This window comes from Macrotis lagotis, chromosome X, assembly GCF_037893015.1.
Source record: "Macrotis lagotis isolate mMagLag1 chromosome X, bilby.v1.9.chrom.fasta, whole genome shotgun sequence".
Classification (NCBI taxonomy): domain Eukaryota; kingdom Metazoa; phylum Chordata; class Mammalia; order Peramelemorphia; family Peramelidae; genus Macrotis; species Macrotis lagotis.
In genome coordinates this window covers 526,508,084-526,535,529 of record NC_133666.1, presented here as the reverse complement: position 1 = coordinate 526,535,529, position 27,446 = coordinate 526,508,084, and the positions used below count along the sequence as shown (strand labels likewise).

At 36.6% G+C, this 27,446-nt stretch overlaps 1 protein-coding gene across 2 annotated transcripts in view; it reads right to left on the bottom strand.

Annotated features, from left to right (window-relative positions):
- Positions 1-27,446, bottom strand: part of BLOC1S5 (biogenesis of lysosomal organelles complex 1 subunit 5) — a 59,170-nt gene that overhangs the window by 9,564 nt on the left and 22,160 nt on the right. The window contains exons 4-5 of one of the 2 annotated variants that reach the window (XM_074208156.1): positions 20,292-20,350; positions 6,440-6,516 (exon numbers count right to left, since the gene is read on the bottom strand). In XM_074208156.1, coding sequence (XP_074064257.1) covers positions 6,442-6,516; positions 20,292-20,350 — 134 coding nt within the window. In that variant the 3' untranslated portion in view covers positions 6,440-6,441. The remainder of the gene's footprint in view (positions 1-6,439; positions 6,517-20,291; positions 20,351-27,446) is intronic. The other variant, XM_074208155.1, reaches the window with a different exon arrangement.

Here is a 27,446-nt window from a genome sequence, read left to right as displayed (position 1 = left end):
TGAAAAAAATATGAATTTTTATGATCAGAGTAATACATACTTTTCATAAAGAAAAGTTTTTCTACTTTTCCATTTTTTTCCACAGGAGGTATATGGGGCTTTCAGGGAAAACTAGCAATTCTGTTGTGAGGGTTTGATGAGTCCTTTTCAGGGCTGCTCATCTACTTTGGTGTCCACAGGTCACCTATCTTTCATATATGGATTCAAGAAGCATGGCATGTGAAGTAAGCATATTCTGGTAAAACTAATCTTGACAATTGGACTAAATCAGGTTGAGGGTAATCAATGGACCTCAAACTTGATGAGTTATGAAGGTGTCTTCTCCAAGCATGTGAATTCTTCCCCAGTGGAATAGGTAGATGGGAACAATTTGTTTCAATAGCTATGAAGGCAGCTGAAGCAGGTGCTGTGAAATCCTTACAGCTTGGTCAGGCATGAAAGACATTAAATTCTTCATTTTTGGCCATCAAAAGTTATTCTGACTTTTGCATTGCCACTGGACTTCACTAACTCTAGAAGAGTGAAGCTGACAACTCTGTGAAACTCTTCCTTATTTAAATCCAATTCATGTTCAAGTCAAGATATCATCCCATTATAATCACTGTTTTTTTTGAAAAATGGAAAACAAATAACAATTTTTTCTGTTAAGATTCTGAGAAGAGGAGATAATGCTAAAAAGACGTGATGTTAATAAAAAGTTTGGAGGACTTCAAGTAATGAGATTAAATATATTTTTAAAAAGACGAAAGTTTGAAAAATAGTCATTATTACAGTGTTCATTTCTTTTCACAAAGAATTACAAAGTCTTGGAATTGGGAGGGATAGACAGCAAAGATCAGCTAGACCAACCCATAAATGGAAAATGATCCCTTCTAACATAACAGTTCTCTTAAATTTGTTTGGAGTGCCACTCCACCACAGTAAAAAGGAGTTTGTTTCCCAATTGAAAAAACATTCAAAGGACATGAATAGGCATTTTTCACATGAAGAAATCTAAAGTCAGATGAAAAAATGTTCTAAATCGCTATTAATTAGAGAATTTCAAATTAAAACAACTATGAGGTACTACCTCACACCTATCAGATAGGTCAATATGACAGAAAATGAAAATAATTGCTGGAGGGGCCTATGCCCAAAAAGGGATAAAATGGTACACACTTTTTGATTCAGTAATACCACTATTAGGTCTGTATCCCAAAGATGTTATAAAAAAGGGGGAAAGTATATGTACAAAAATATTTATAGCATCTCTTTTTTTGTGGTGGCAAAGAACTGAAAATTGAGGGAATGCCCGTCAACTGAGAAATGGCTGAACAAGTTGTGGTATATGAATGTGATGGAATATTATTGTACTATAAAAAATGAACAGTAGCAGATATCAGAACAACTTCGAAAGACATACATGAATTGATGATGGATGAGGTGAACAAAAACATGAGAACAATGTACACAGTAACAGCAGCATTGTATGATGATTAATTATAGCAGCAATATAGTTTTCAAAGACAATTCCAAAAGATGGAAAATACTATCCATACTCAGAGAAAAAACTATGGAATCTGAATGCAAATTAAAGCATACTAATTTCACTTTTTAAAATGTTTTTGCTTTCTCATGGTTTTTTTTCCTTTTGTTCTGATTCTTCTTTCATAAGATGACTAACATGGAAACAGGTTTACATGATTGTATGTGTTTTTTTTAAGACTAAATTTGACACTGCCACCTCTACTCACTGCTCCTGGCTCTGATCTGTGGAAAGAAGTAATATGTGAAATAAATAAAAATAATTCTTAGCTTGGAGTGCTGAACTTGGGATTTATAGGACCTAAAATATAATCCTGGTTCTTCTGTATGTCTGTGACTTTGAGCAAATCATGTAATCTTTTTGCTCTTTAGCTTCTAATGAAGGAGTTAACTTTAACTAGATAATCTCTAAGATGCCTTCTGGCTCTAGCCCTAGGATCCTATTTAGAAGCGAATTCATAAATCAAATCCTTCTTCCATCTGAACAACTTTTATCTACTTGATTCTAATCTTTTATTCTTCTAGTTAAATAATTACTCCTAGTTGTTTTAACTGATCATTATATGACATAAACTCAAGATCCTTTCCCATCCCAATTGTCTTCTTCTCTGGCATAATAACATTCTCTCTAAAATGTGGTGCTCCCTAAAATCATATACAATATTTCAGACAATATAGCAGACAATGTTATATTGAAAGGAAATAGGGGCAAGTTTATTTCAGGAACAACAAATTAATTGAATGGTTCTGAACTGCACTAATAGAAGAATCTTGGAACAATTATTTCTAATCAATAAGAAGTAAAAGTAATTTTAGCAGAAAACCATAAATAAGAATATTAAAAATGAATTTGGGGGCAGCTAGGTGGTGTAGTGGATAAAGCACTGGCCTTGGAGTCAGGAGTACCTGAATTCAAATCTAGCCTCAGACACTTAATAATTACCTAGCTGTGTGGCCTTGGGCAAGCCACTTAACCCCATTTGCCTTGCAAAAAAACCCTAAAAATGAATTTGAATACATATAATATTTTTCTTCTATATTTCTTCCCTTATTGCTTAAAAGGTAGTATTATTATTATTATTTTTCCATTCTACAAATAAGGAAACAGATTTAGAAAAATTAAGAGATTTGTCCAAAGTAAGTAGACAGTGCAGGCTTCAATCAAGTTTTCTGACTTTAATTCTATTGCTTCTTCCACTAAACTGTGTTGTCTATTAAAAAAACAAAATAAAAAAAACAATATGCAAATACAGAGAAATAGTGAAAACAGTCAGCTAAGTGATTTTCCAAAGTGGTCTAATATAACAATAGTCACCCACATCTGTATAATGGTTTAGGTCTCACAAAGAGTTATCTACTGTTTTATTCATATCAAAGTTATTTAAAATATAAGCTGTAATATTTCTATTATAATCACCAAGCATAATTTTATTAGATCTCCTGGACAATTAAAACTTGGATTATACTAAGTTAGAATATTCCCACACAAATGCATTAGGGAAGGGGAAATTTGTGCACCACCTACATCTCCCTTGAGAATGGTAATATATTCATAAGAGTCAATGATTTTAAAAGATGTCTGTAATTCCCATTTATTCGTTAATCTTGTTGCCAGCACACAAAAATCCAGTGTTGTACTAGTAGCAATTTTCTAGTCATAAGTCAAGTACTAGGGAATGTGCATTATTGTTTTCCTAAATATCAATTGTGGGAAACACGATTTTGTAAGAATGACGTTTATCACAATTCATTTCCCACAGAATTCCACAAATTGTCTTAACATAAAAAGATTCATGATTAGTGCTAATATTTTATTTTACCTCATCACTACTCCTGTCTTTATTGTGTATAAAACAAAGTGAATAAAATTATGGAAGGCAATGAATAACATCAGTTGTCAGTTTAAAGTAGAGGTCAATTTTGCTTTGCATCTGCAAATATCTATTAATTTGGAGTAGTCTAATATGATGTAGAGCAATAAGTCAAATTTTATAATTCAGTGTCATATATAAATGTATTTTGGAGCTACTCTGACAAGTAATAGTTACAAAAGAACCATGAAAATGGTTATTGAAAATACTTTAAAAAGTTCTTTAAGTACAAATGAATCATTATCTTCAAATGTTCTTTAAAACTGGAGTAGTTAAGTATCTTTTATAAATCAGTAAGTAAATATTTATTAAGAAAAAAGGACAAGAACTTAAAGAGAAAAATTTTATTGGCCTGAAGAGAGAGACAACAAATTGAGAGATTGAGAATGGATGGTAGAAGAGATGCAGGATATATAATCAGTCTCAATATGTCAAATTTATTCTTTCACTCTTTAAGAGAAGAAGATTTATTCTGAAATTAAATCCAAATTTGATTCATGGATTCTGAAACTTTTTTTATACTATATACTGTAATTCCTCATGTCATATTACTTTTGTCTGAAAATAAAACACTTACATAGTTCTCCTACTGAGTTAATCTGTTGAATATCTGGAATACTGACAATTAGATTAGTTGTTTTGAAAATCTGTATCTCCTGGAGTAGTTAGAATTCCCAAACAAGAAGGTATAACCGGTTCTGTGTATTTTAAATAACTGAGCTTTTGAATGAAGCATGATTAAAAAATCCTTGGGAAACAATTCTTCCACAATAATTTCTATAAGAAATACATAGAAAACACAGACTGTGCTAAAGCACCATCATGACCTTCAAGATACCTTTCTTCCTCTAACTAGTAGTTACTTTAGTAGTTACTTTCCCTTTAAGGTGACTTTGTATTTACTGTGTATACACTGTATATAAACTGTACCTAGATATGTACACCATTAGAATATAAATTCTTTCTTTCTTTCTTTCTTTTCTGGTTTTGCAAGGCAGGGGGATAAGTGATTATCCCAAAAGTCACACAGCTAAGTAATTATCAATTGTCTGAGGTCTCATTTGAACTCAGGTTCGGACCACTGAAGCTGGTAGCAGTTGGTGTTTCTGGAAAAAATGGAAAATAAATAAGAACAACAATTTTTTCTCTTAAGATTCTGATAAGAGGAGATAATTCTAAAAAGATGTGATGTTAATAGAAAGTCTGGGGGACTTCACGTAATGAAATTAAATATATTTTTTAACAAAGAAAAGTTTGAAAAGTAGCCATTATTACAGTGTTCATTTCTTTTTACACAGAATCACAAAGGTGAATGAAGATTAAGTATGAATTTTGTCATTTATTAGGATCATTTTTTCATTGTAATATTTATATACTATATAGCAGTGTAACAGAAGTTAATAATCTGAAGGCTCAAATATATTTTATTATTACTAAATTACAAGGTAAGTTGATATCCATGTAATGATTATCATTGTCTTAAAAGGTGACATGGGAAATAAAAAAATTATCTATCACATATCATTTTAATGTGTTTGGCTGCTTTAAGAAAGACTGTTTTGGACATCTTTAGCAAATTACTTATAACTATTTTAGTCATGATTAATAGAGTGTGTTTCATTCATAATATATACTTTTCTCTTCAATCATTCAATATTCTATCTTGTTAACATATCAGAAAGGGAAAAGGTTTTCTCTCTGGTATTGGAATGTGTGCAGAAATTGAAGGCATGGGTTTTATAGAAAAAGTATCACTGGTTGATAAATAACAATGAAGAACACAAGATATTAATAGGAGTTTTGTTTATACTTTGGCTATGGATTAGAATCCCTCAATTAGGAATCCTTTATGTATCACTGAGTGCTAGGGATGGACAAAAGTCAAATTGGCCTTTCTTGAAGTAGCTTATTTGCACATCTATAGATGGCTCAGGTATGGATAAATCATGTATCTAAGTAAGTAAGAAGGAATTTTAAACAGCTTGAATTTCATAAACAAAGTATGCAACATAATGGGGGAAGGAGAATATATTGTTTGCTACTTGATCTGAGTTTCAGAGGAAGACAGAGATTCCAAGAAGAAGCTTCATATTCAAGGCTTGGGAGACAGTCAATGCAAAGGCACAAAACAGGTGTGAGGCACAGTAAAGGGGCAAATGGAAGGTGGCTGTCAGGACAGAGAGATTTAGGAGAGCTGGGTTTTCAGGAAAAGAAAATTGGCTCTATGTTGGATCTAGGACACAGGATCATGAATCTGGAGCTGAAATCAGAGACTTCAAAAACCATCTAATATAAATCTTCCTTCTACAGGTGAAGAAACTAAGACTAATAGAAATCAAATATCTTGTCCTATAAGTAATACATAAATGCAATAAGAAGCACACCTGGAATTCAAACCCAGATCCTATGATTCCTAAGTAACAGATCTTCTTACTCCAGGCTTTCCATTGTATCACACCACTTCCTGGTGATAATACAGAACATCCAGTTCAAAATGTCCAGTAGACAGCTGGTACATGGGACTAGAATTTAGGAATAAAATTATGCCCAAATAAACAGAGCTAAAGAGGGATTTGCATAGAGATCATAATTAAATTCATGGAAAATGATAAACTCACCAAGTGAATGTATGGAGAGAAAGAAGGAGGACCCAGGCTGAATCTTCGGGTACATATACAATAAGAAGGCATAACAAAAATGATGACCCAGCAAAGGAGACTGAAAGAGTAATGCTATCATTTGAGTAATGCTATCATTTAATTCAGCAAGTCATTAATTTTTTTTAGAATGCTTCCTCTCTGTAAAATGAGCAGGTTGGACTATGATGATATCTAAGGTTCTTTTTCAGGTCTAAATCTTATGGCAATCATATCTTAGTAAGACACAATAATGTGATCATAGGCAAAACAGTGTTGTCTGAGATTAAATCTCTGTTGTGAAATTAAAGATGTATACAATTCCTACCTGATCCAATATATTATTTCTATGAAGGCACTAATGACTTTAACAATTTCTTAACAGCTTAGTTGAAACAAATAATTTACCTTTATAGTATATAAAATCTCCATGAAAGTTCAGTCCCAATGAATATCTCATCTCTGGTGGCAGTGGTTCTGAAATGCTAAATCAGAAAAACACAAAATCTAAGGGCTCCTACTATTTGTAAATAGTGTTCCTTCAAATTATAAAGACTGAATAACATATTGTGTCTGTAATCTGAGGAGTTATCTTAGCTAAATTTGGCCACTAGTTTTGTTAGATATGGAAACTTGTGACCATCAGATAAAGCATAAAGCAGTAATTGTTGTAATCTGGGCTATGGAGTGGATACTTACACTAATAAAATCACTGATCTTTTGAAATACTAAAAGAATATATCAAAATAAGGGAAAAATTATAATTTAATAATTGTTTTTTTAGACACCAGTGTTAAAGAAACTATTCTTTCCAACCTTTTATTTACTGTAATGGCCACAGTTTCCAGATTAGAGGGTTAAAAGCAGTGAAAGAAGGGAAGCTATGGAAAGGTCCTTAACTACTTAGTAATTATTTTACACACTCCCAGTCACTAAAAGCAAGTTGTACCAACCTCTTAAACTCAGGACTAATTACTTAAAAACATCATAAGTGAACTTTTCATAGTTAAAGTTAATTTACTATCCAATTTATCAAAGACCAAAACAAATTTATCTTATAGAAACTACATATAACAGAAAGTAAACTGAATTTGGGAGTTATAAGATGTAAGATTAAATCCCAGCTCCAATATGGACCCTTAAATCCACAAAATGGAAATAAAAATCTTGCTTCATTGACATCAAAAGATTATTATTTGGAAAGTATTTTATAGTCCAGAAGCACCAACTGCTATCAGCTTTAGTGGTCCTGACCTGGGTTCAAATCAGACCTCAAACAATTGATAATTACTTAACTGTGTGACCTTTGGGATAGTCACTTATCCCCTGCCTTGCAAAACCAGAAAAGAAAGAAAAGGGAAAGGAAAGGAAAAGGAAAGAAAAGGGAAAGGAGGGGAGGGGAGGGGGGAAAGGAAAGAAAAGGAAAGGAGGGGGAGAGGAGGGAGAGGAGAGGGGAGGGGAGGGGAGGGGAGGGGAGGGGAGGGGAGGGGAGGGAAGAGGGGAGGGGAGGGAAGGGGAGGGGAGGGGAGGGAAGGGAAGGGGAGAGGAGGGAAGGGAAGGGGAGGGAAGGGAAGGGAAGGGAAGAAAGAACTTATATTCTAATGGTGTACATATCTAGGTACAGTTTATATACAATGCATACACAGTAAATACAAAGTCACCTTAAAGGGAAAGTAACTACTAGTTAAAGGAAGAAAGGTGTCTTGCAGGTCATGATGGTGCTTTAGCACAGTCTTGAAGGCAGCTAGAGATGAGAGGCAGAGGTGAGGAGGAGAGTACTCCAGAAATGGAATACAGCTATTAACACAAAGCCAAGATAGACAGAGCATCACATGGGAATAAGAGCAAGTAGGCCAATGTAGTTGAATTGTACATTGTGAGGGTCAAAAGTAATATGATGTGGTACAGGAAAGGATCAGGTTGTGGAGACCCTTAAAAGATTAAAAAGAGGAACTTCAATCTAATCCCAGAAATTTAAATAAGTAGTGACTACTTGAGCCTCAGTAAGGAAGTGAGACAATCAGACCTGTGCTTTAGAAAAAAATTACTTTTTACAACCATGTGGATTATGGATGTAGGAGAGAAAAGGCAGAAAGAGGAACTGGAAGGCTATCATAATAGTCCATGTTACGAGATGATGAGGGCATCAACAAGGGTAGTAGCTATGTGAGTGGAGAGTTAGAGAAATATAAAAGAAATGATATGGAAGAAGAAACCACATTTGGCAACTGGTGGGCTTTATAAATGTGCAAATTCAAATCTGCAATTCAGATGTACAAATATCTTTTTTCTGGTATCTAATTTTTCTTAAATGCATCAAATACAAAAATGCAAGGCCAAACCACAAAAAAAAATAATTGGTTTAGTTATATTTTAAGAGTAGCAATGATAGCTAGGAAACAGTGAAAGTACAGAAAAAACACATGGATTCAGAAGATCTTTGCTTGAGTCCTAGTTTTGATGATGGTGATGAATTTTGTTATCCATTTTCAAAGAAAATCATGATATCAGGGAAATGATGCCATGACAAGCACATGAATTAGATTTGAGTGAAGTGCTGTGCTAAATCATTAGCCTCCCTCTCTCTTCCAGAACCATCTGGGTCGAATATCCAGATACAGATCAGGGCAACTGGAGATGGCCCTGGATATGAAGCAATCAGGGTTAAGTGACTTTCCCAAGGTCACACAGCTGGTAAGTCAGAAGTGCTGGAACTCTACCCACTGTACCATCTAACTGCCTCGTTCTGATATGTAATAGTTGCTGAAGATAGTACTTCTTTTTTTTTTAGGTTTTTTTTGCTAGGCAGTGGGGTTAAGTGTCTTGCCCAAGGCCACACAGCTAGGTAATTATTAAGTGTCTGAAACTGGATTTGAACCCAGGTACTCCTGACTCGAGGGCCAGTGCTTTATCCACTGCGCCACCTAGCTGCCCCAACATATTCTTTCTAAGTGTCAAAAGGTCAACTATTAAGAATAGCTATCGCTAATCTATTACAATTTTTTCTGATGACGACGATGATGATATTTCTTCATTCTCGAAGAAGGCCATAACTTTAGGAGGATGATATCAAGCACATGAATTAGATTTCAGTGAGGAGTGCTGTTCTAAGTTACCAGTTTCACTTTCTCCTCTGGAACCATCTAATACAGATCAGATACAGATCAGAGAGACTAGAGATGGCCCTAAATGTAAGGCAATCAGGGTTAAATGACTTGTCTAAGACCATATGCTAGTAAGTGTCAAGTATCTGAGGCTGCATTCAAACTCCAGTTCTCCTGACTCCAAGCCAGTGCTTTTCAATTAGAATTCAAAGCATGTTTAGCAAGAACTGAGAATAAATAGCTTTAGTTATAGGGCAAATAGTATGAAAAGTTTGTCCTTCTAATAATGAGATATTTTCCTCTTTAAGGTGTATTACCTGAGTCTATTTTTGGAACTGATATTTATATTTTCTTCTCCTGCTCTTCTTCTGTTTATGTCACTCCTTTGCTCAAATAACTTCCAATTTAGCCGGCTAAACAAAGTTCAAATTTCTCTGCCTGGTGCTATCTTTTCTTACTGGGCTTATCTCATATTTCTCCCTACAGTCCCTCTATACTCTCTGATGTACACAAGGCATACCACAGCATGTCCTGTGCTTTCTTGCCTCTAGAGCTTTGCTTTCACTGTACCTCTCCCAGAAACAAACTTCTCCCACTTCATTGTTGAACCTATCCTTTAAAGTCCAACCTAAATGTCATCATTTTTATTTAACAATTTTATTTAACAATAACCTTTTTCTTTTTAGACTTCACATAGTACTTTGTTTTACAACTCTTTAAAGGAATCTTCATGTGTTATTTTGTAGAATAGTTATCTGTGCATATGTCATGTATCTCCAATAGGCTGTAGGTTCTGCAACAGTAGGTACTAATGACTAATCTTAATCTTGAATTTCTTCTAGAATTAAATATATTATTCTGCACACAGTAGAGGTGCTTATTAATCTTTGTTCAATTGAATTTTCCTTTAGGATAAAATATAAACTACACCGTTTTGCTCCTAAAGTCTAACAATCTAGCCCCAGCTTATCTTCCAGTCTTTCTAGATTTTACGCCCCTCTGGCACTCTGAAATCTTGTCAAACTGATCTTTTCCTGTGTTCCTTTTACATGCCACTCCATCTCCTAACTCTGTGCCTTTTCAATGGTCAACCTCTAGGCCTAGATTGCATTTCCTACTTACCTTCTCCTCAGAGAGCCCTTTTCTTCTTTTAAGACATAGCACGGCTGGTTTTTCTGATTCTCCTAATTGCCACTGCTTTCCCTTTTAAACTATTTTGTGTATATTTGTATTTATTCTTTATATTTATGCAGTAATCATTTTTGTATGAACCTGTTGCTTCTCTCATTAGAATGTAAGGATTTTTTGATTCTTTGTATCTGGGTCTCCTGCACATAGTACCTGGCACGGAGTAGGTGTTTAATAAATACCTGACTGGCTATCTAAATTACATTTAGATTTTTCATACCTAGAGGTTCAATACACATGATATATAATCACCACATTTCCATACTGGTTTATATATTAACTGAGAACCCTGTACTCATAACATCTATACAGCAGGAAACTTCATTTACATAAATTTACTAACATAATATTGAAAATATTTGAAAAGAAGAATAACAGTGTTAAAGTTTGCTATCTATGCACTTTCAACACAGGAGATGGAAAGATACTCTTAGGTCCTACAGACCAAAATGTATACATGATTCAGAAATTTGTAACAACTTTTATAGTAAAGCATCAGCATATCAATAACAATAAATCAGAAACTTTTTGTCTAAAGATATTTCATAGATTACAAAAAAGTTTTTCACTTATCCAAAAAAGTACTGTCTTTCATATTTTTTTTTACTCGATAGTTTCTTTATTCCTCAGTGACCACAAAGTCTAGTTATTCAGGAAATGTTTACTAACTGTGTAACTTGGGATGTGTCACCACTTCCCTGTGCATAAGTCAATCCAGCTGGAAAACTGGTTAGATAGAAAAGACTTAGTATAAATAAAATTACTGCTCCAAAAAGATATCCTACAGTCATTAAATATTTTTGTCTATTCATTACAATTTGATTGGTTCTGGAGAATATATTACTTTCACAAAAGGGCAGTTATGCACAAAAAAGTAAAAGACTGCCTTTAGATATTTTAGAGCTCTATGTTGTAAAAAGAAATAATTCAATTTAAAGTCTCAGAAAATGCTTTGTAAATATGTTTGCATCCTGTGGTTAGAGTATCTAAACTCCTAATTGCTTCTTATATAGTCAAGATTTATTAAGGGAGATGGCTGCAATGTAGCATGCCAAACATAAATCTATCCCAGTGGGGTTACAAGAGAAACTTTTTGATAAATGTTATCATACTATCGCAAAATCTGAATTATATTGCTGACTGAAATGACAGGCACAACTTCAGTGTAAAACTTCTAAAAAAAAAGAGGTAGGAAAGATAGCCTGTTCCATAATTTAGAAACGGATCATGCTTTCATGGTCCAGGTAGACTCTTCTGCTTTGGGAAAAAACTGGAGTTCAGTGTTCTCTAATAATATTACCTGGGTCCAAAGTAAGTCTTCAGTCCCTAAATATGATACAATTAGTAATATTAAGAGAGAAGGAGGTATACCAAAATAAAGTTGATATAAGTCTAAAATTTAGAAATAAAAGATAATACCTTAAGCTAGTCAGGATAACAAGGAATAGTTTATCTGTCAAATCTATGGAGAGGAAAGGAAGAGTTTATTACCAAACGAGATACAGAACAATCTAAAATAGAAAATGGATAATTTTGGTCATATTAAATTCAAAAGTTTTTGCACAAAACCAATACAACCAAGATTAGAAGGAATGCATAATGCTGAGAAACAATTTTTACAGCCAGAATTTCTGATAAAGGACTCATTTCTAAAATATGAGAATTAAGTCAAATTTTATAAGAATAGAAATCATTCCCTAATTGAAAAATGGTTAAAAGATATAACAGGCAATTTTCAGGTTAAAAAAATTAAAAACTACCTATAATCAAATGAAAAAATGCTCTAAATCATTATTGATTAGAGAAACGCAAATTAAGATAACTGAGGTACCTCCTCACACCTATCAGATTGTTTAATATGACAGAAAAGGAAAATAATAAATGTTGGAGGAAATTTGGGAAAACTGGAACTCACTAATACACTGTTGGTGGAGTTGTGAACTGATCCAACAATTCTGGAGGGCAATTTGGAACTAGGCCCAAAAGACTACAAAATTGTACATAGCCTTTGATCCAGCAATACCACTATTAAGTCTGTATCCCAAAGTGATCATGTACAAAAATATTTGTAGCATCTCCTTTTGCTGGTGGCAAAGAACTGGAAATTGAGGGAATGCCTATAAATTGAAGCATGACTAAATAAGATGTGTAATATGAATACCATTGTTCTATAAGAAATCATGAGCAGATAGATTTCAGAAAACCTTGGAAAAACTTACATGAACTGATGCTGAGTGAAGTGAACAAAACCAGGAAAACAATGTAGACTTTAATAGTAACATTGTGTGATAAACTATGATAGATTTAGCTCTTCTCAGCAATTATAGTCCTCAAAGACAGTTACAAAAGGCTTGTGTTGAAAATGCCATACACATCCAGAGAAAGAACTATGAATCCTGAATGCAGACCAAAGCATATTATTTTCACTTTTTAAAATGTGTTTTATGCTTTTCTTTCTCAGTTTTCCCCTTTTGTTCTGATTCTTCTTTCACAACATGACTAATATGGAAATACTGCTCACTGTCACAGGGAGTAGGGGGTGAGAGAGGGAGAAAACTGTGAAACTCAAAATCATAAAAAATTAATACTGAAAACTATATGTGTAACAGAAATTTTTTTTTTAAAAATAGGGAAGAAGGAAAAAGGTCTATTTCATGGACAGTGGTTTGGAAAATAAAGTAACTGTGACTTCAGAAATAAAAATATTTGGAAAAATATATAATTCAGAATCTCCTTTGGACAATTGCTATTATATATTCAAAACTGAGACTGAGACATGGCCCAGAATTTTTAACAAGCCATAGCACAGAAACAAATTCTTCATTATATATGTTCTGCATAAATAAATTCTGATCATTATCTGAGGATATTGAAGTCTAGACATTAAATTCAAAATTGGACTTACATAACTACATATATATACTCATAGCTTAACAACACTATATTGTATATAAATGCTGTATTTTAAATAAGATAAAATATTCTATATAAAAACAATAAAACATAAAAGACTAAATAAATAAATAATATCAAAGGCAAAGAAAGAATAATTCAATACATGTGATAATATATATATATATATATATGAAGTATTTTGCAAACTTTAAAACATAATATAGATGTCAGCTGTTATAGGGTAGCAATAACAATTCCCTTTTGTAACAATAACTTTTTGGGGTTATTATTTATATGATGTTTTAAGGTTTGCAAAATGCTTTACTAATATTATTTGATTTTATTCTTTTATTCTCACAACTCTGGGAAGGTGCTACTATCATCTCTAACAGATGTAGAAACTAAGAAATAAATTAAGTCACACAGTATCTGATATCAGTGATTTATTTACTGGAAAATATCTCTCTATACAAGACATACCTTATTTTATAACACTCCAATAATCTCAATATAAAACCCTAAATAAAAATTAATTTTAAATAATTAGTACCTAAACAGTCTATATAGAATTCTTACAGTAGGAATAAGAAATTAAGAAATCAAACTAGGATGTTACAAAACAAAAAGCAATAAATCACTGCTCTAGACACTATCCACCATACTGAACATTTTCTCTTCAAATGAAAATCTTTGAATTAACTCATAATTATTATGAGTACTTCAGTATGCATTATCAATTTAAGCAAGACTAAATTATAGTGGTTCAGTTTCAGAAAATCATCTTTACAATTTGCTTCCTCCAATTTTGGGGGGAGGTTTCATTCATTTTAAAAAAAGGAATACAGTAGAAGGAAAAGGGAGGTAGAATGGAGAAAATTATTTCACATGAAGAGGCATGAAAAATCAATTTTATATATAATGGAGGGAAAGATGGGAAGGTGGTTGATGGGCATTGCTTAAGCTTTACTTTCATTAATAGTAGCTCATAAAGGGAATACACACACACACACACACACACACACACACACACATAATCAGTTGAATGTAGAAATTCATCTTCCCAATAGGAAAGTAGAAGGGAAAGAGATCATGAAAAAGGAGGTGATAAGGGCAACTGACAGGGAAGACATTGGGGGAGGCAGTAGACAGAAACAAAACACTGCTGAGGAGGAAAAGGGGAAATAAAAGAGTTGACAAGCAGGAGGTAAAATAGTATGGAAGGAAATACATATTTAGTAATCAGAACTAAATGTGAATGGGGTAAACTCTCCCACAAAATGATAGCAAAAAAAAGAATGGACCAAAAACCAGAAGCCTACAATATGAAGTTTACAAGAAACACACTTGAAGCAAAGAGATACACTCACAGAGTAAAGAAAAGAGGCTGGAGTAGAACTGATTGGGCTTCAATCAAAGTAAAAACAGCAGAGATAGTAATCCTGATCTGAGACAAAGCAAAAGCAAAAATAAACCTCATTAAAAGGTATAAGCAAGGAAACTACATCTTGCTAAAAGGTACCATAGGTAATGAAGTAATATTAATTCTAAACATATGTACCAAATGATACAGTATCCAAGTAGAAGTGAGTCTCAAACAAAAAGAGCATTATGAAAAGTAAATCAGATAATTTTCATTATATTAAATTAAAAAGCTTTTACACAAATAAAATCAAGGTAATCAATATTAGAAGGAAAGCAGAAAGCTAGGAAGCAATCTTTATTGCAACTGTCTCTGATAAAGCCCTCATTTCTCAAATATATAGAGAACTGAATCAAATTTGTAAGAATACAAGCCATTCCCCTCTTGATAAATGATCAAAGGATAAGAAAAGACAGTCTTCAGATAAAGAAATCAAAGTTATCTATAGGCACATAAAGAAGTGATCCAAATCACTTTCGATTCAAGAAATACAAATTAAAACATCTATGAGCTATCACTTCACACGCATCAGATTGGCTAATGTGACAAAAAAAGAAAATGATAAATGTTGAACAGGATGTGGGAAAATTGGGACATAACACTGTTGGTGAAGTTGTGAACTGATCTAACCATTTTGGAGAATCTGGAATTATGTCCAAAAGGCAATCAAATAGCATATTCTTTGATCCAGGAATACTACTATTAGCTAGGTTTGTATCACAAAGCGATCATAAAAAAGGCAAAAAGACCTACATGTACAAAAATATTTAAAGCAGTCCTTTTCATTGTGTCAATATGTTAGAAATTGAGGGGATGCTCATCAATTGGGGAATGACTAAATATACAGTGTTACATGAATGTAATGAAATACTATTGTGCAATAAGAAATGATGAATAGGCACATTTCAGAAAAATCTGGAAAGATTTGCACAAACTGATACAAAGCAAACAGAACCAGGAAAACACTGTACACAGTATTAGCAACTATGAATGACTCAGCTCTTCTTAGCAACACAATGGTCTAAGACATGTACAAACGACTCAAAGGAAAACTATCCACATCTAGATAAAGAAATGAGGGACTCTGAATGCAGATCAAAGTATATTTTTTCATTCACTTTGTGCTTTTCTGTGTTAATTTTTTTGCTTTCTTTTTTTTTACAATTGTGACTAATATGGAAATATGATCTACATGATACCATATGTATAACATATCAATTTACCTCCCATTTTAGGAAGAAAGAAAAACTGCAAAAATGAATGCTAAAAATTTTCTAAGCATGAAATTGGGAAAAAACACTAAATTTTTAAAAAGGGGGGGGGAGAAAAACATTAGAATGCCAGAAAGTATTTTGTGCATTTAAACATGATATTTAAAACTGAGAAACTTGATAAAAATATTACTGACTCAAGATTGGTTCAATGTGGTCTTTTATGAAATTTTTAATACTTTAGTATAAGTAAAAATAAATGCTTCTTCCACTACTAAATTTTACCTTTGAAATTTTAAAATACTCAGAGGGATTTTATTCCTGTGGGAATTCAGGAGGATGAGCAAAGATGCTTAATGATCATAATGCCCTGCTCTTTGTCCTAGTTATCTGACCTATATTTCCAGAGGTAGCAGTACAGCCTAGAGTTCCACCTCCTCCTCACCACAAAATATTCTGGATTTCATTCCTTAATTGGGGCAAATCTTAACAGTGAGACTGAACTTTTAATTAGGCAACACATTTTATTCTTAACCTTTTCATTGTTTTGTAAAATGAGCAAAAGGCAAAACAATGCATAATAAACAAGAAATTATTTGCAGCATTTTTATATAACCCAAGATTTTCTTCCTGATTCCTTTAGCAAGATTTGGATGGACTATTAAAAGGATTTCTAAAATAAATTTACATAAGTTATAAGAAAAGTTTAGAAGCATTCCACCCTTCAAATTTTTATCAACTTCTAAAATCTGCTTATCCTATCCACTCTTACTTCATTTTCCATCTCTATCTCACTACAGTCTCTTAGCATCATCAATCAGACAATTAACATCCTATTCCATTCTCTTTATACTTCCCTTTGTTGTAAAATACGAGGGCACAAATGTCTGCACCTTTCAGTATCCTCTCCTCACATAATCTGACAGTTGGACATGATCTTGGAAGTTTTCTAGTCCAATTTCCCACCCAATTCTTTCTGTAATACTATGGACATATAGTCACACAACCTTCACTTGAACTTCACTACTTCCCTAGGTAATTCCTTTCTTAGGCAACTCAAAAGAATTAGTTTTTTTCATGTTAAATTGAAATCTGCCTTATTGCAACTTCTAACCAGTGGTCATACTTTTTACCCCCTGAAGAAACAAAGAATAAGTCTATTACCCTTTTCTATATGAAAATCCTTCAAATATTCAAAAATAGCTATCATGTTCTCCAGCATTTTTTCTTTAAATACTCATTTGATAAGGATTTATGATTTCTTGTCATCCTGGTCACATTCTTCTGAAAGTACTCAAGTTTATAAATGTCACTACCTACTTAAAATGTACAATCCAGAACTGTTCATGTTTTAAATGTGGTCCATTCGAAGTTTGTTATACTTCATTTAAGAAATATTCATTTAATGCCTACTGCAGAGAAAACCCCCTCCACTAAATTCTGCTGTATGAAACCAGAGCAATGTATATGTGAGCAATAATATTCTGTTTCAATTTCTATATTAAAAGATTCTCTTAAAAAAACAGAAAAATTCAATAAAACATCTTTCCATGTAGAACTAACTACATGGGAAATTAAGAGAGGTAAAAAATTGACTGCTATTTTAAGTGTACGGAGAAAGTACCCAGTAGGAAGGTTTGAGTAATATTCTAAAAAATTGCACAGAAGTTAAAGGATGATGATGACTAAACAAAGACCACTAGATTTACAAATTAGGATAATATTAGTAATCTTTAAGAGAGCAGTTTCAGCAGAGAGTCAAAGCAGAAACTAAAATGCAGAAATTAAGAATAAGGGGAAAAAAAGTGGAGGCATCAAATAAAGAAAATTTTTTCAAAAACTGTAAAAGGGAAGGTAAGAACGTAAGTGGGACAACAGCTATACAATCAATGGGTTTCCAAGTTTGATGCAGAGAAAAGAAATTCAGACTTGGAGTAATGAGATTCACTGGCTAGGAGTTCTGGCACTAACACTCACTAGATATATGACATAAAACAAGTGATTCTTCTCTGGGTCTGTTTGCTCATCTCTAAGGTCCCTAAATATTCAGTAAACACCATTATTCTAGTGATGTGACCGATGACTATATATCTTTTTCATCATACTATAGACATAATGAACTTGTTACCTAAATCACCTGGAACTCTTTCATGTGAAATTCTATTAAATAAGGTGACTCCATAATGTTAAAATCATTTGGAAGATATTACATTTATTTCTGCTAACTTTAATCTTATGTTATTTAGCATATTATCATAACAGATCAAGATCATTTTGAACCTTGATTCCATCAATTGTATTTCCTGTTCCTATTTGGCTTTGAGTCATCTCCAAATTTTATAAACAGGACTTATATGTCTTCATTCATGACTGATAATTTGTTCTTAGTGAATGTTAGTATTCACCATTTTTTCCCCCACAAGTACACTCAAATTATCCATTTAACAATCTATTACAGAATTTTTACAGGAACTAGTAAAACCAAGGCTACCTTTAAACTATAAGGCTACCTTTAAAAAAATCAGGACATTTCAATTATACACACGTGCATATAAATATACATATTGTGTATGTCTCTTACTCTGATTTAAACTCATCTTGTCTCAAAGAAAAACAATGAAACAAAAATATCAAATACAGATTATATCTGACAATGTATGATATTCTTCATGTTTTTACTCTTAAAGCTTACAGGCACATCTATAATTTCTTTTTATTTCCTATGATATAATTTGTTTGAGCCTGAATATTTGAATTTAAACTGACTTTTGACATCTCTCTTAGGTTTCAATTTTTTCTTTATCTTACCCTTTTCAATTAGGATATCATTCATTATCTTTGATGACAAAGATGAAAGCAAAACAGTCAAACTGTTCTGCCTTTTCTATGTCACAGATATACCATCTTCCTTATTCTCAAGAAAGTAGAGATGATACATGATGGAGGCAACATATATTCCAAATAATCTGAAAATGTACCTTAATATCGTACTAGATGCTCACAGGAAAATGCGGAAGAGTACTTACTTCATTTAGTCCTTTCTCAATCAAATATCTAACAAAGGGCAACAGAAAACAGTTTACTACAACTTTCTAGTGATGTCCTTAATCAGAAAGATCTGTTAATCCATCTCATAAAGCCCACATTCACTGTAAAGTAAGGATGAGTTATATGGCATGCAACAGTATTATGCCCTCTTCCCAGCTACCTGCAAGAGGCAAAGGATGAAGTAAACTCTTTATTCAAGATATTCAGCAGCTCCCTCTAACCCAGTGTTATTGGGCTGAGTGATTAGCAGCCTTCTAACATTACCTGAGTCAGACTGATAAATAAAATTTTCTTATTTATTTTTCATGAATTTTTTCAATTTATAGATTTTCTTTAAAATTTCACTTTAAAACTCAGAAATTTATATATATATGTATATATATATAAAACATATATATATATGCCAAAAATAATAAAATGTTGAAGTGAGTTTTATTATCTTGTATCTCAATATAGAATTCAGCAATAAGAAAAATTTAACCCTGATTCTCAACAATAAGTAAAATTCAGCCTGGTGGACTCTAGTACGCTATTCTTTTTTGGATGGTGAAAGTATCAAACTATTTCAAGATTAGTCTCTTTCACTGATACTGAAAACTAAATTCCAAAGAAATAAAAAAAGTAAAGATTATGCAAATTTATTTTTTGTATGGACATTATTTCTAGAGTAACTTTAATACTTTCAACATACTTATAAGTCATAAATAGATAACAATAAAATATCAGGTATTATTTATGAAAAAAATCAAAGAATATAAACTATAATAGGGTGTTTATTTTTATCCAAACATGAATTTAGTTAAGATGTAATTCATATAAGCAAAGAACTGCCCAATAAATGATTCATATCCTCCCATAATAGGATCATTCATTAGATAATACCTCTGTAAGCATGAAAAGATTCCTTCCTATGAGGAATATACATAAGAAATTTGATGTTTCTAACAAGGAAAGATTTTACATTTCCATTTTGGTGTTTTTGTCCCATGTAAGCCTTATTGTTTTCTCTCTTTTGTATGAGAAATGCCACCTGTAAGAGCAAAGAGGGAAAATGCTTTAAAAAAAAAGCAAGCCCCACTCCTCAGGATATATGTGTAAGTTAGGCACTCCTACCTCTTTCCAGAATTCTTTATTTAAAGCAAGAACAAGCAAATTCCAGCCACTGCCAATTTCTGCTTGTGTTTTTAAACATAATAAAACTTTATTTAAATATGAAAAGAACATTTTTAGTACTCTGGGAGTTTGCCAACCCCTGTGCTAGAGAATTATTTCATCAACTTAAAATCTTTTTAAATGATTAAATAAGAGATAAAAGACATTTTTGTTAATATTTTCAATATGATATGATAATATTTTTAGTTGAAGTTATATATATATCCTCTATTCAATTTTACCTTTCTTTTTTCTTGCTCCTTCTGCTGAAGTTTATGTACTAAATGGCTGGCGGCTTGCACTGCAATAGAACAGAAAGTGATTGTCAGACTGAATATTGGGAGAAAAAGAGATTCCTACAATTTTAGAACTGAAAAAGATATTAGAGTTTAATTAGTCCAACCCTTTTGATTCAGAGGGAGCCTGAGACCCAGAAGGCATATAGCTAGACTGGTAATTGAATCAAAAAATGTCAAAGGTTTTAAACTATTGCAATATCACTATATATTTTGCAAGTATGTCAATTTTCCAAGAAAATGTTTACCAATATAAATAGGAAAGTCATTACAAATCCAAAGCAGAATCCTTATTCCTTAAGCATTCTAGAAACCAAGTATATAAAGTACTTATATATTCCTATGATTACATACTTCAACACCATTACCCAAAACACTTTTGAGGATGTGAAAAAAACGTAAAATGCATGACAAGATTAGAAATAGTTATTTTTCAATCTCTTATTTATATTTCTTTTTCTATTCCAATTGTCATGATTCTAATCTAAAATCTTTTCACACTGATACTAATGTAAGTTTCCAAATTGTTCCTCTCATCTTTAGTCTCTCCCTCTCCAATTGATCCTGTAGCACACATAGTCAGATTAGCCTGAGTAATTTCATTAAGTCATCACTGCCAATAGGATCAAGTTGGGAAAGGATCAAGTTCTAAATTCAGTCTGTCATTCAAGGACCTTCCATCACTTAACTTGTTGGGGGCGGGGGGAAGAGGCTTGGCGGTCGCTTAGAGGGGGAAACATAATCACCTTATAAGGGAATGTTACAGAACTCGGCCCCTCATTGAGTAAGAGTTCATGGGAGGGAGGACAGAGGGGATAAAAGTGTCTGCTGAGAGGTGGGGGGAGCGGGAATGTGATCACAGAAGAATAAAGACTCATGACCCACCTCAGGCGCTCTGTCTGGTTCTTCCCCCATCAAAGAGTGGGGGCCGGAGGTACCCCGAAGACTCACCACGCGTTGGACTGGTGAGTAAGAGGACGGACTAGCATTAAGAAGCCGGCGTTGTAAATAAAAACCCGGCAAGTGGTGCCGAAACCCGGGACCTGATTTTGCTAGGGAACGTCTGAATCCGCTGGTCGGATTCTCCAGACAGCCTCGGTCGTTTCTGACCGGGAGGAAGGAGAGGGCGTTTACTCTCAGATATTGCCTGAGGGACATATCCCTATTGTGTTGACTATGCTTTCTTTCTCTCCCCTTTCTCCTTCTGCTCTGCTGGCCTGTCTGATTGTGCCCTGCTTCCTCCTTCTCTTTTGCCGAACGGGAACTTTCCAGTTCTGCCACCTGTTAGGATTGCAGCCTCGGCTAGTAGACAGCAAGGGGGGCCGGAATAGTATTCCCGCCTTTGAGCCGGAGGAAAAAGAGGTCGTTGCAGGGCAGCTTTATAAACTCTGCGCTAAGCATGGCCGTACATTACCTATCAAGACGTGCCGTGCTTTTGTTGAGAATATCTGGAACATCTGCCCTTGGGTGCAACATAGTGGGATCCAACCAGATAAATGGAAGGTGGTAGGGCAGCAGATGGCCTCCTATAATGACACCTGCCCGGGAAAACTGACCCCCAAGGATTTTACAGTGTATAAGATAGTGGATGCAGCCCTGCATCCCCAGAAGGTGACTTTGGCACGAACAATCAGCACTCAGGTGGGTAGCTCGTTGGCGGGATCGGATTCAGAGGGCTCAGAGGAAGAGGGAAGGCCACCCCCTCCCCTGTATCCGTGGGAGGAACTTAGAAGAAACAATGGGGGAACAAGGGGCCCCCAGGGAGAAGAAAATGCCGCATGCCCCTCCTTACCGAGACAGAATGAAAAGGGGGGAGGGCGATGAATGTGGCGCACTTAGAGATTCAGGGCCGGAAGTTTCCGAGCGCGGGAAGGGAGGGGTGCAAACAGTCTTCAGGGGTGGCAGGAAGAGGAGCGTGAGTAGGTGGGACCGGGAGGCTGCTGACGAGGAGGGAGGAGTCCGCGCTGATTGGACAGCTGCCGCGCCCCAGGCTTGGCGGCCCAGCCAGGAAACAGAGGCAAAAAATCCCCCGTGTTCCTTGTCCGCCCTTCAGAGATCCCCTCAAGGGCTCCGCCCATCCGGCCTACTTGCCACCAGTGCCTCCATAGCAATAGAGAAAGGGGAGGAGGTGGACTGGGATGACTGGGGCCTCTACCCGGTATTTACGGACCCCCTTACCGGAGCCCGAGACTACCGCCCTGTCCCTTTTAAGATGCTTAAGGAACTTAAGGAGGCCGTGACTAAATACGGCCCAAGCTCCCCTTATGTAAAAAGACTGATGCAAAACCTCTTTGCTACGCACCCTTGGACCCCTGCTGACTTTGACGAAATTGCAGCCGCGTGCCTAGATGCCTCCTTATATTTAGCTTTTAAGGCTCAGGCCCGCAGAGAGGCCTCTAAGCTGGCAAAATCCCGGGGTTATACTCCCCTGGATTTAGCCATTGACCTCCTGTGTGGAACTGGAGCCTATACTGACCCTGCTGTTCAGGCCCAGTATGGCCAGTTTGAGCTAGAGACTGTTAAAGAAACACATGTTGCAGCTTGGGATAAGATTGGAGCCATGAAAGGGGGGGGAGAGCCACACAGAAGTTGGTTGGGCTGAAGCAGAGAGCAGATCAGACACCCCTCTCATTTGTGAACGAGGTTAAAGAGACAGTGACTCGTATAATGGGAGACACCCCGGGATCTGATCTACTTATGAGACAATTGATTAAAGAGGGTCTTCGCCCCAAAGGGATCGCAGCCATTAGCAGCCTTCCCCCCGACGCTTCATTAGAAGGAATTGTTGACAAATTGCTGGACATGCCCAGCGAGGATTCAATTCAAGCCTTAGTGACTGCCATGGAGAACCGGGAGGATAGCCTCCTGACCGCCCTTCACGGTATGCAGGTGAGACCCACCTGTTTTGGGTGCGGAAAGCCAGGGCACCTCAAAGCACAGTGCAGGCAGCGGCCCCCCCTCCACTTCAGTTCCAACCTGTTATTCCTGTGGAAAGCCAGGTCACATAGCCAGGTTCTGCCGATCCAAAGGGAAGTCGGGAAAAGGGAAAGGGAGGGGCCCGGCCGCGGGGCCCCCCCCCCGTGCTCGAAGACAGCGGCCCCATTACTGTGACTATCCCCGTGAGGGTTGACTATAGAGAAGGGACACAGCAGAGAGAGATCGGGCCTTGGGAAACCTCGATGATTCCCATTGAGCTAAATATTTTCCCAGCGCTCATCACAGGGGCTGAGAGATGTGTGGACTTAGTCACCCATACCCAGGTCATTTTTGGTCCCGGAAGTCCCACATCCGTAAGGGTCACAAACCCCCACCCCTTTCCCACCTTGGTAAAACAGGGCCAAGAGGTAGGAAAGGCGCTGCCCTTGCGGACCCCTCCCGCTCATGTGAACTGGGTCCACCCGGTCAGCTCTGGGCGACCACTGTTAACCGTCACGGTGGAAAATCAGAAGCTCGAAGGGATAATTGACACTGGAGCTGATTGCTCTGTCATAAATAGGGGACAGTGGAGGCGCGAGTGGCCACTCCTACAGAGCCCTCAAGCAGTGACGGGGGTGGGGGGCAATAGATCTGCCATGAAAGCAGCACACGCCTTACGGTGGTCAGCTTTGGAAGAATCTGGACTCTTCACCCCACTGTGCCTACCCGACCTCCCTTATGCATTATGGGGTAGAGATATCTTGAGCCAGCTTAACCTGACACTTGCCACCCCTGATAGCCTGCGGGGAAATTAATTGGGGCCACTCTAGAGATGAGCTTTTCCCCCAGAATAACATGGATTAATAAGAAACCTATTTGGGTTGAGCAGTGGCCCCTGACAAAAGAAAAGCTCATCGCCCTCACAGACATAGTAATGACCCTCCTGCACGAGAACAAAGTGGAACCGTCCCTTAGCCCGTATAACTCCCCCGTCTTTGTCATAAAAAAGAAAGGGGGGAGTTGGAGAATGTTGATTGATCTTCGGGCAGTAAATGCCAACATGATACCCATGGGGACCCTCCAACCTGGTCTCCCTATGCCCACTGCAGTCCCGCAAGGGTGGACTATTATAGTGATTGATGTTAAAGACTGCTTCTATAGCATTCCCCTCCACCCGGAGGACAAAGAAAAATTTGCCTTTTCCCTCCCCGCGATCAATTTCCAAGCCCCCAGTAAACGTTATCAGTTCCTACCTCAGGGAATGGCCAATAGCCCCACCCTGTGCCAGCTTTACATGGATACTCTGCTACATCCTATCTTTTTAAACAGAAAGGGGGAGTTGGCAGGTCACTGACCCATTCAGACCTGTCTCAGGTACTATTTACCATGAATTTCCTACAAGTCAGGGATGACGGCACTACAGCCGCCCAGAGATTTTTCTCCCCAAAAGGACATGCTAAGAAAGAACCAACGCTCCTGCCCTCTCCCACCAAGGCCCTACCAGACTCTAAAGTCATGTGGAGAGATGAAGAGGGAGGTTGGCATGGCCCTGTAACGGTAAAGAACAGAAGACAGGGCCACCTGTCATTTCATCCCGAGGATAAGATAGAAGAGCCAGAAAGATGGCTCCCTGTTTACAAGATAAGAGACCTTGATTAATGCCCAACCCTACGGGGTGAGAGGAATTTCTTTCTTTTTCAGGCCTTCTGATCATCGTAGGGATCCTTGGAGGTGCTCCATCTGAAGGAAATCCGACATGGGGAATACTCCGAGTTATTCCCTCTCCCCTTCCGGTAGCACGGAACTCCCCGATCTACCCTCGCCTGCTAGTGACCAATACATCGATGGGGCTCCCTTCTGCCTCGGTGGGGCCCCTCATGTGTGGCCACAGGGGAAAACATCGAGGATCCCATACCATGGAGGGATTGCCAGATGGCGGGAGGATACCCCCTTGAGGGTGAACAAGGACGCTGATTCTGGGAATCACCCTACTTGTTGTCTGTTTCTGCCGCCTAGCTAGGCGACAGAGGGGCTATATGCTTCTTACTCAGAAAGCCTTCATGGCCATGGAGACGGGGGAGGATCCCCAAGTCTGGCTAGCCGCCATGCATGACATGTGACACCTAGGGGTAAGACGAGGTAAACCCCAAGACGGGCAACTTCTCCTGACCCAGCCACCTAAGACGGGCAAGGTCCTGGGTTGATGGAGATGACCTAAGACAGGGTTCCTCGCCCCCGGCGGATCCCCAAGTCTGGCTAGCCGCCATGCATGACATGTGACACCTAGGGGTAAGACGAGGTAAACCCCAAGACGGGCAACTTCTCCTGACCCAGCCACCTAAGATGGGCAAGGTCCTGGGTTGAAGGAGATGACCTAAGACAGGGTTCCTCGCCCCCGGCGGATCCCCAAGTCTGGCTAGCCGCCATGCATGACATGTGACACCTAGGGGTAAGACGAGGTAAACCCCAAGACGGGCAACTTCTCCTGACCCAGCCACCTAAGACAGGCCCTGAGGGTGTCGGGCGCCTAGGACGGGCAAGGTCCTGGGTTGAAGGAGATGACCTAAGACAGGGTTCCTCGCCCCCGGCTATCAGAGGCCAGTAGAAATGACACCGCTTAAGGCTAACCTCAGCACCACTTAAGGTCACACCAAGTGATAACCTTGTAAAACAGAAAGGGGGAGATGTTGGGGGCGGGGGGAAGAGGCTTGGCGGTCGCTTAGAGGGGGAAACATAATCACCTTATAAGGGAATGTTACAGAACTCGGCCCCTCATTGAGTAAGAGTTCATGGGAGGGAGGACAGAGGGGATAAAAGTGTCTGCTGAGAGGTGGGGGGAGCGGGAATGTGATCACAGAAGAATAAAGACTCATGACCCACCTCAGGCACTCTGTCTGGTTCTTCCCCCATCAAAGAGTGGGGGCCGGAGGTACCCCGAAGACTCACCACGCGTTGGACTGGTGAGTAAGAGGACGGACTAGCATTAAGAAGCCGGCGTTGTAAATAAAAACCCGGCATTAACTGTCCAAGTTTCTTACTATACCCTAAAAATACCTGCCACTCTATTTCATGTCCTTATGCTTAAAACAATTTCTGTGCCTTTGCTAAAGTTTTCTCTCCCTATTAAAAAAAATCCCCTTTCTTAGGCAGTTAGGTAGTGCAGTGGATAGAGCACCAGCCCTACAATCAGGAGGACCTGAGTTCAAATCTTCCCTCGAATACTTAATAATTACTTAGCTATGTGACCTTGGTCAAGTCACTTAACCCCATTACCTTAATTAAATAAATTTTTTAAAAAAAATCTCTTTTGTTCTTCTTTCTAAAGCTTACACTTTTCTCAATGGCAGTTGATCGTTGCATGAACTGCTCTTTTAGTTACTTCATCATATAAGAAGCTGCTACTCCCTTAGCACTTATGTAAAAAGATGATGTAATATTTTGTGGTAGTTATATATCTACTAAATATTATTTCACAGATTTTCTACTCAGATCACAACTGTGAGAGTAGGGTTTGTGGCTTCTATTTCTTTCATATTTTCTTATCAATCTATTTATTTTGTACTTCCATATTTAAAACTAAGGAGGCACTTAAAAGTGTGGAGTTTAAATGAAGACCAAAGTTTATTATCTTCAATTTTTAAAAGTAGTCTTACGTATTATATAATTTTGTTATCTCTAATCGTTTCTTTCTTCCTTTTGGATCTGATTCTTCTCTCACAAGATGTTCAGTTTTAATCTATGTTTAGCATGGTTATAAATGTAAAGCCTTTATCAGATTGCTTTTTGTTTGGGGCAGGGAAGAGAAGTAGGGAGAAAAATTGTAAAACTCAAAACCTTGCAAAAAGGATGATTGGTTAAAAACTACCATTGTATGTAGTTGCAAAAACAAATAAAATATTTACATTTTTAAAAAGTTTATGATTAAAAAAAGTCAAGAAGGAAGGGAGCCTAAGAGTACTAGTTTTCAGACTATGCTATAAGGCAATGATCATCAAATAATTTAGTACTGGTTAAAAATAGAGAAGTCAACAGTGAAGCAAATTATATACAGAAGACATAGAAGCAAAAGAGTCAGTAGCTTAGGATTTGGCAGATGTGAAGATAGTAATTTCTGGGTAAGAACTTATTATTTGATAAAAACCTACTAAGAAAAGTGGAAAGAAATCTGGTAGATATTAGTTTGAA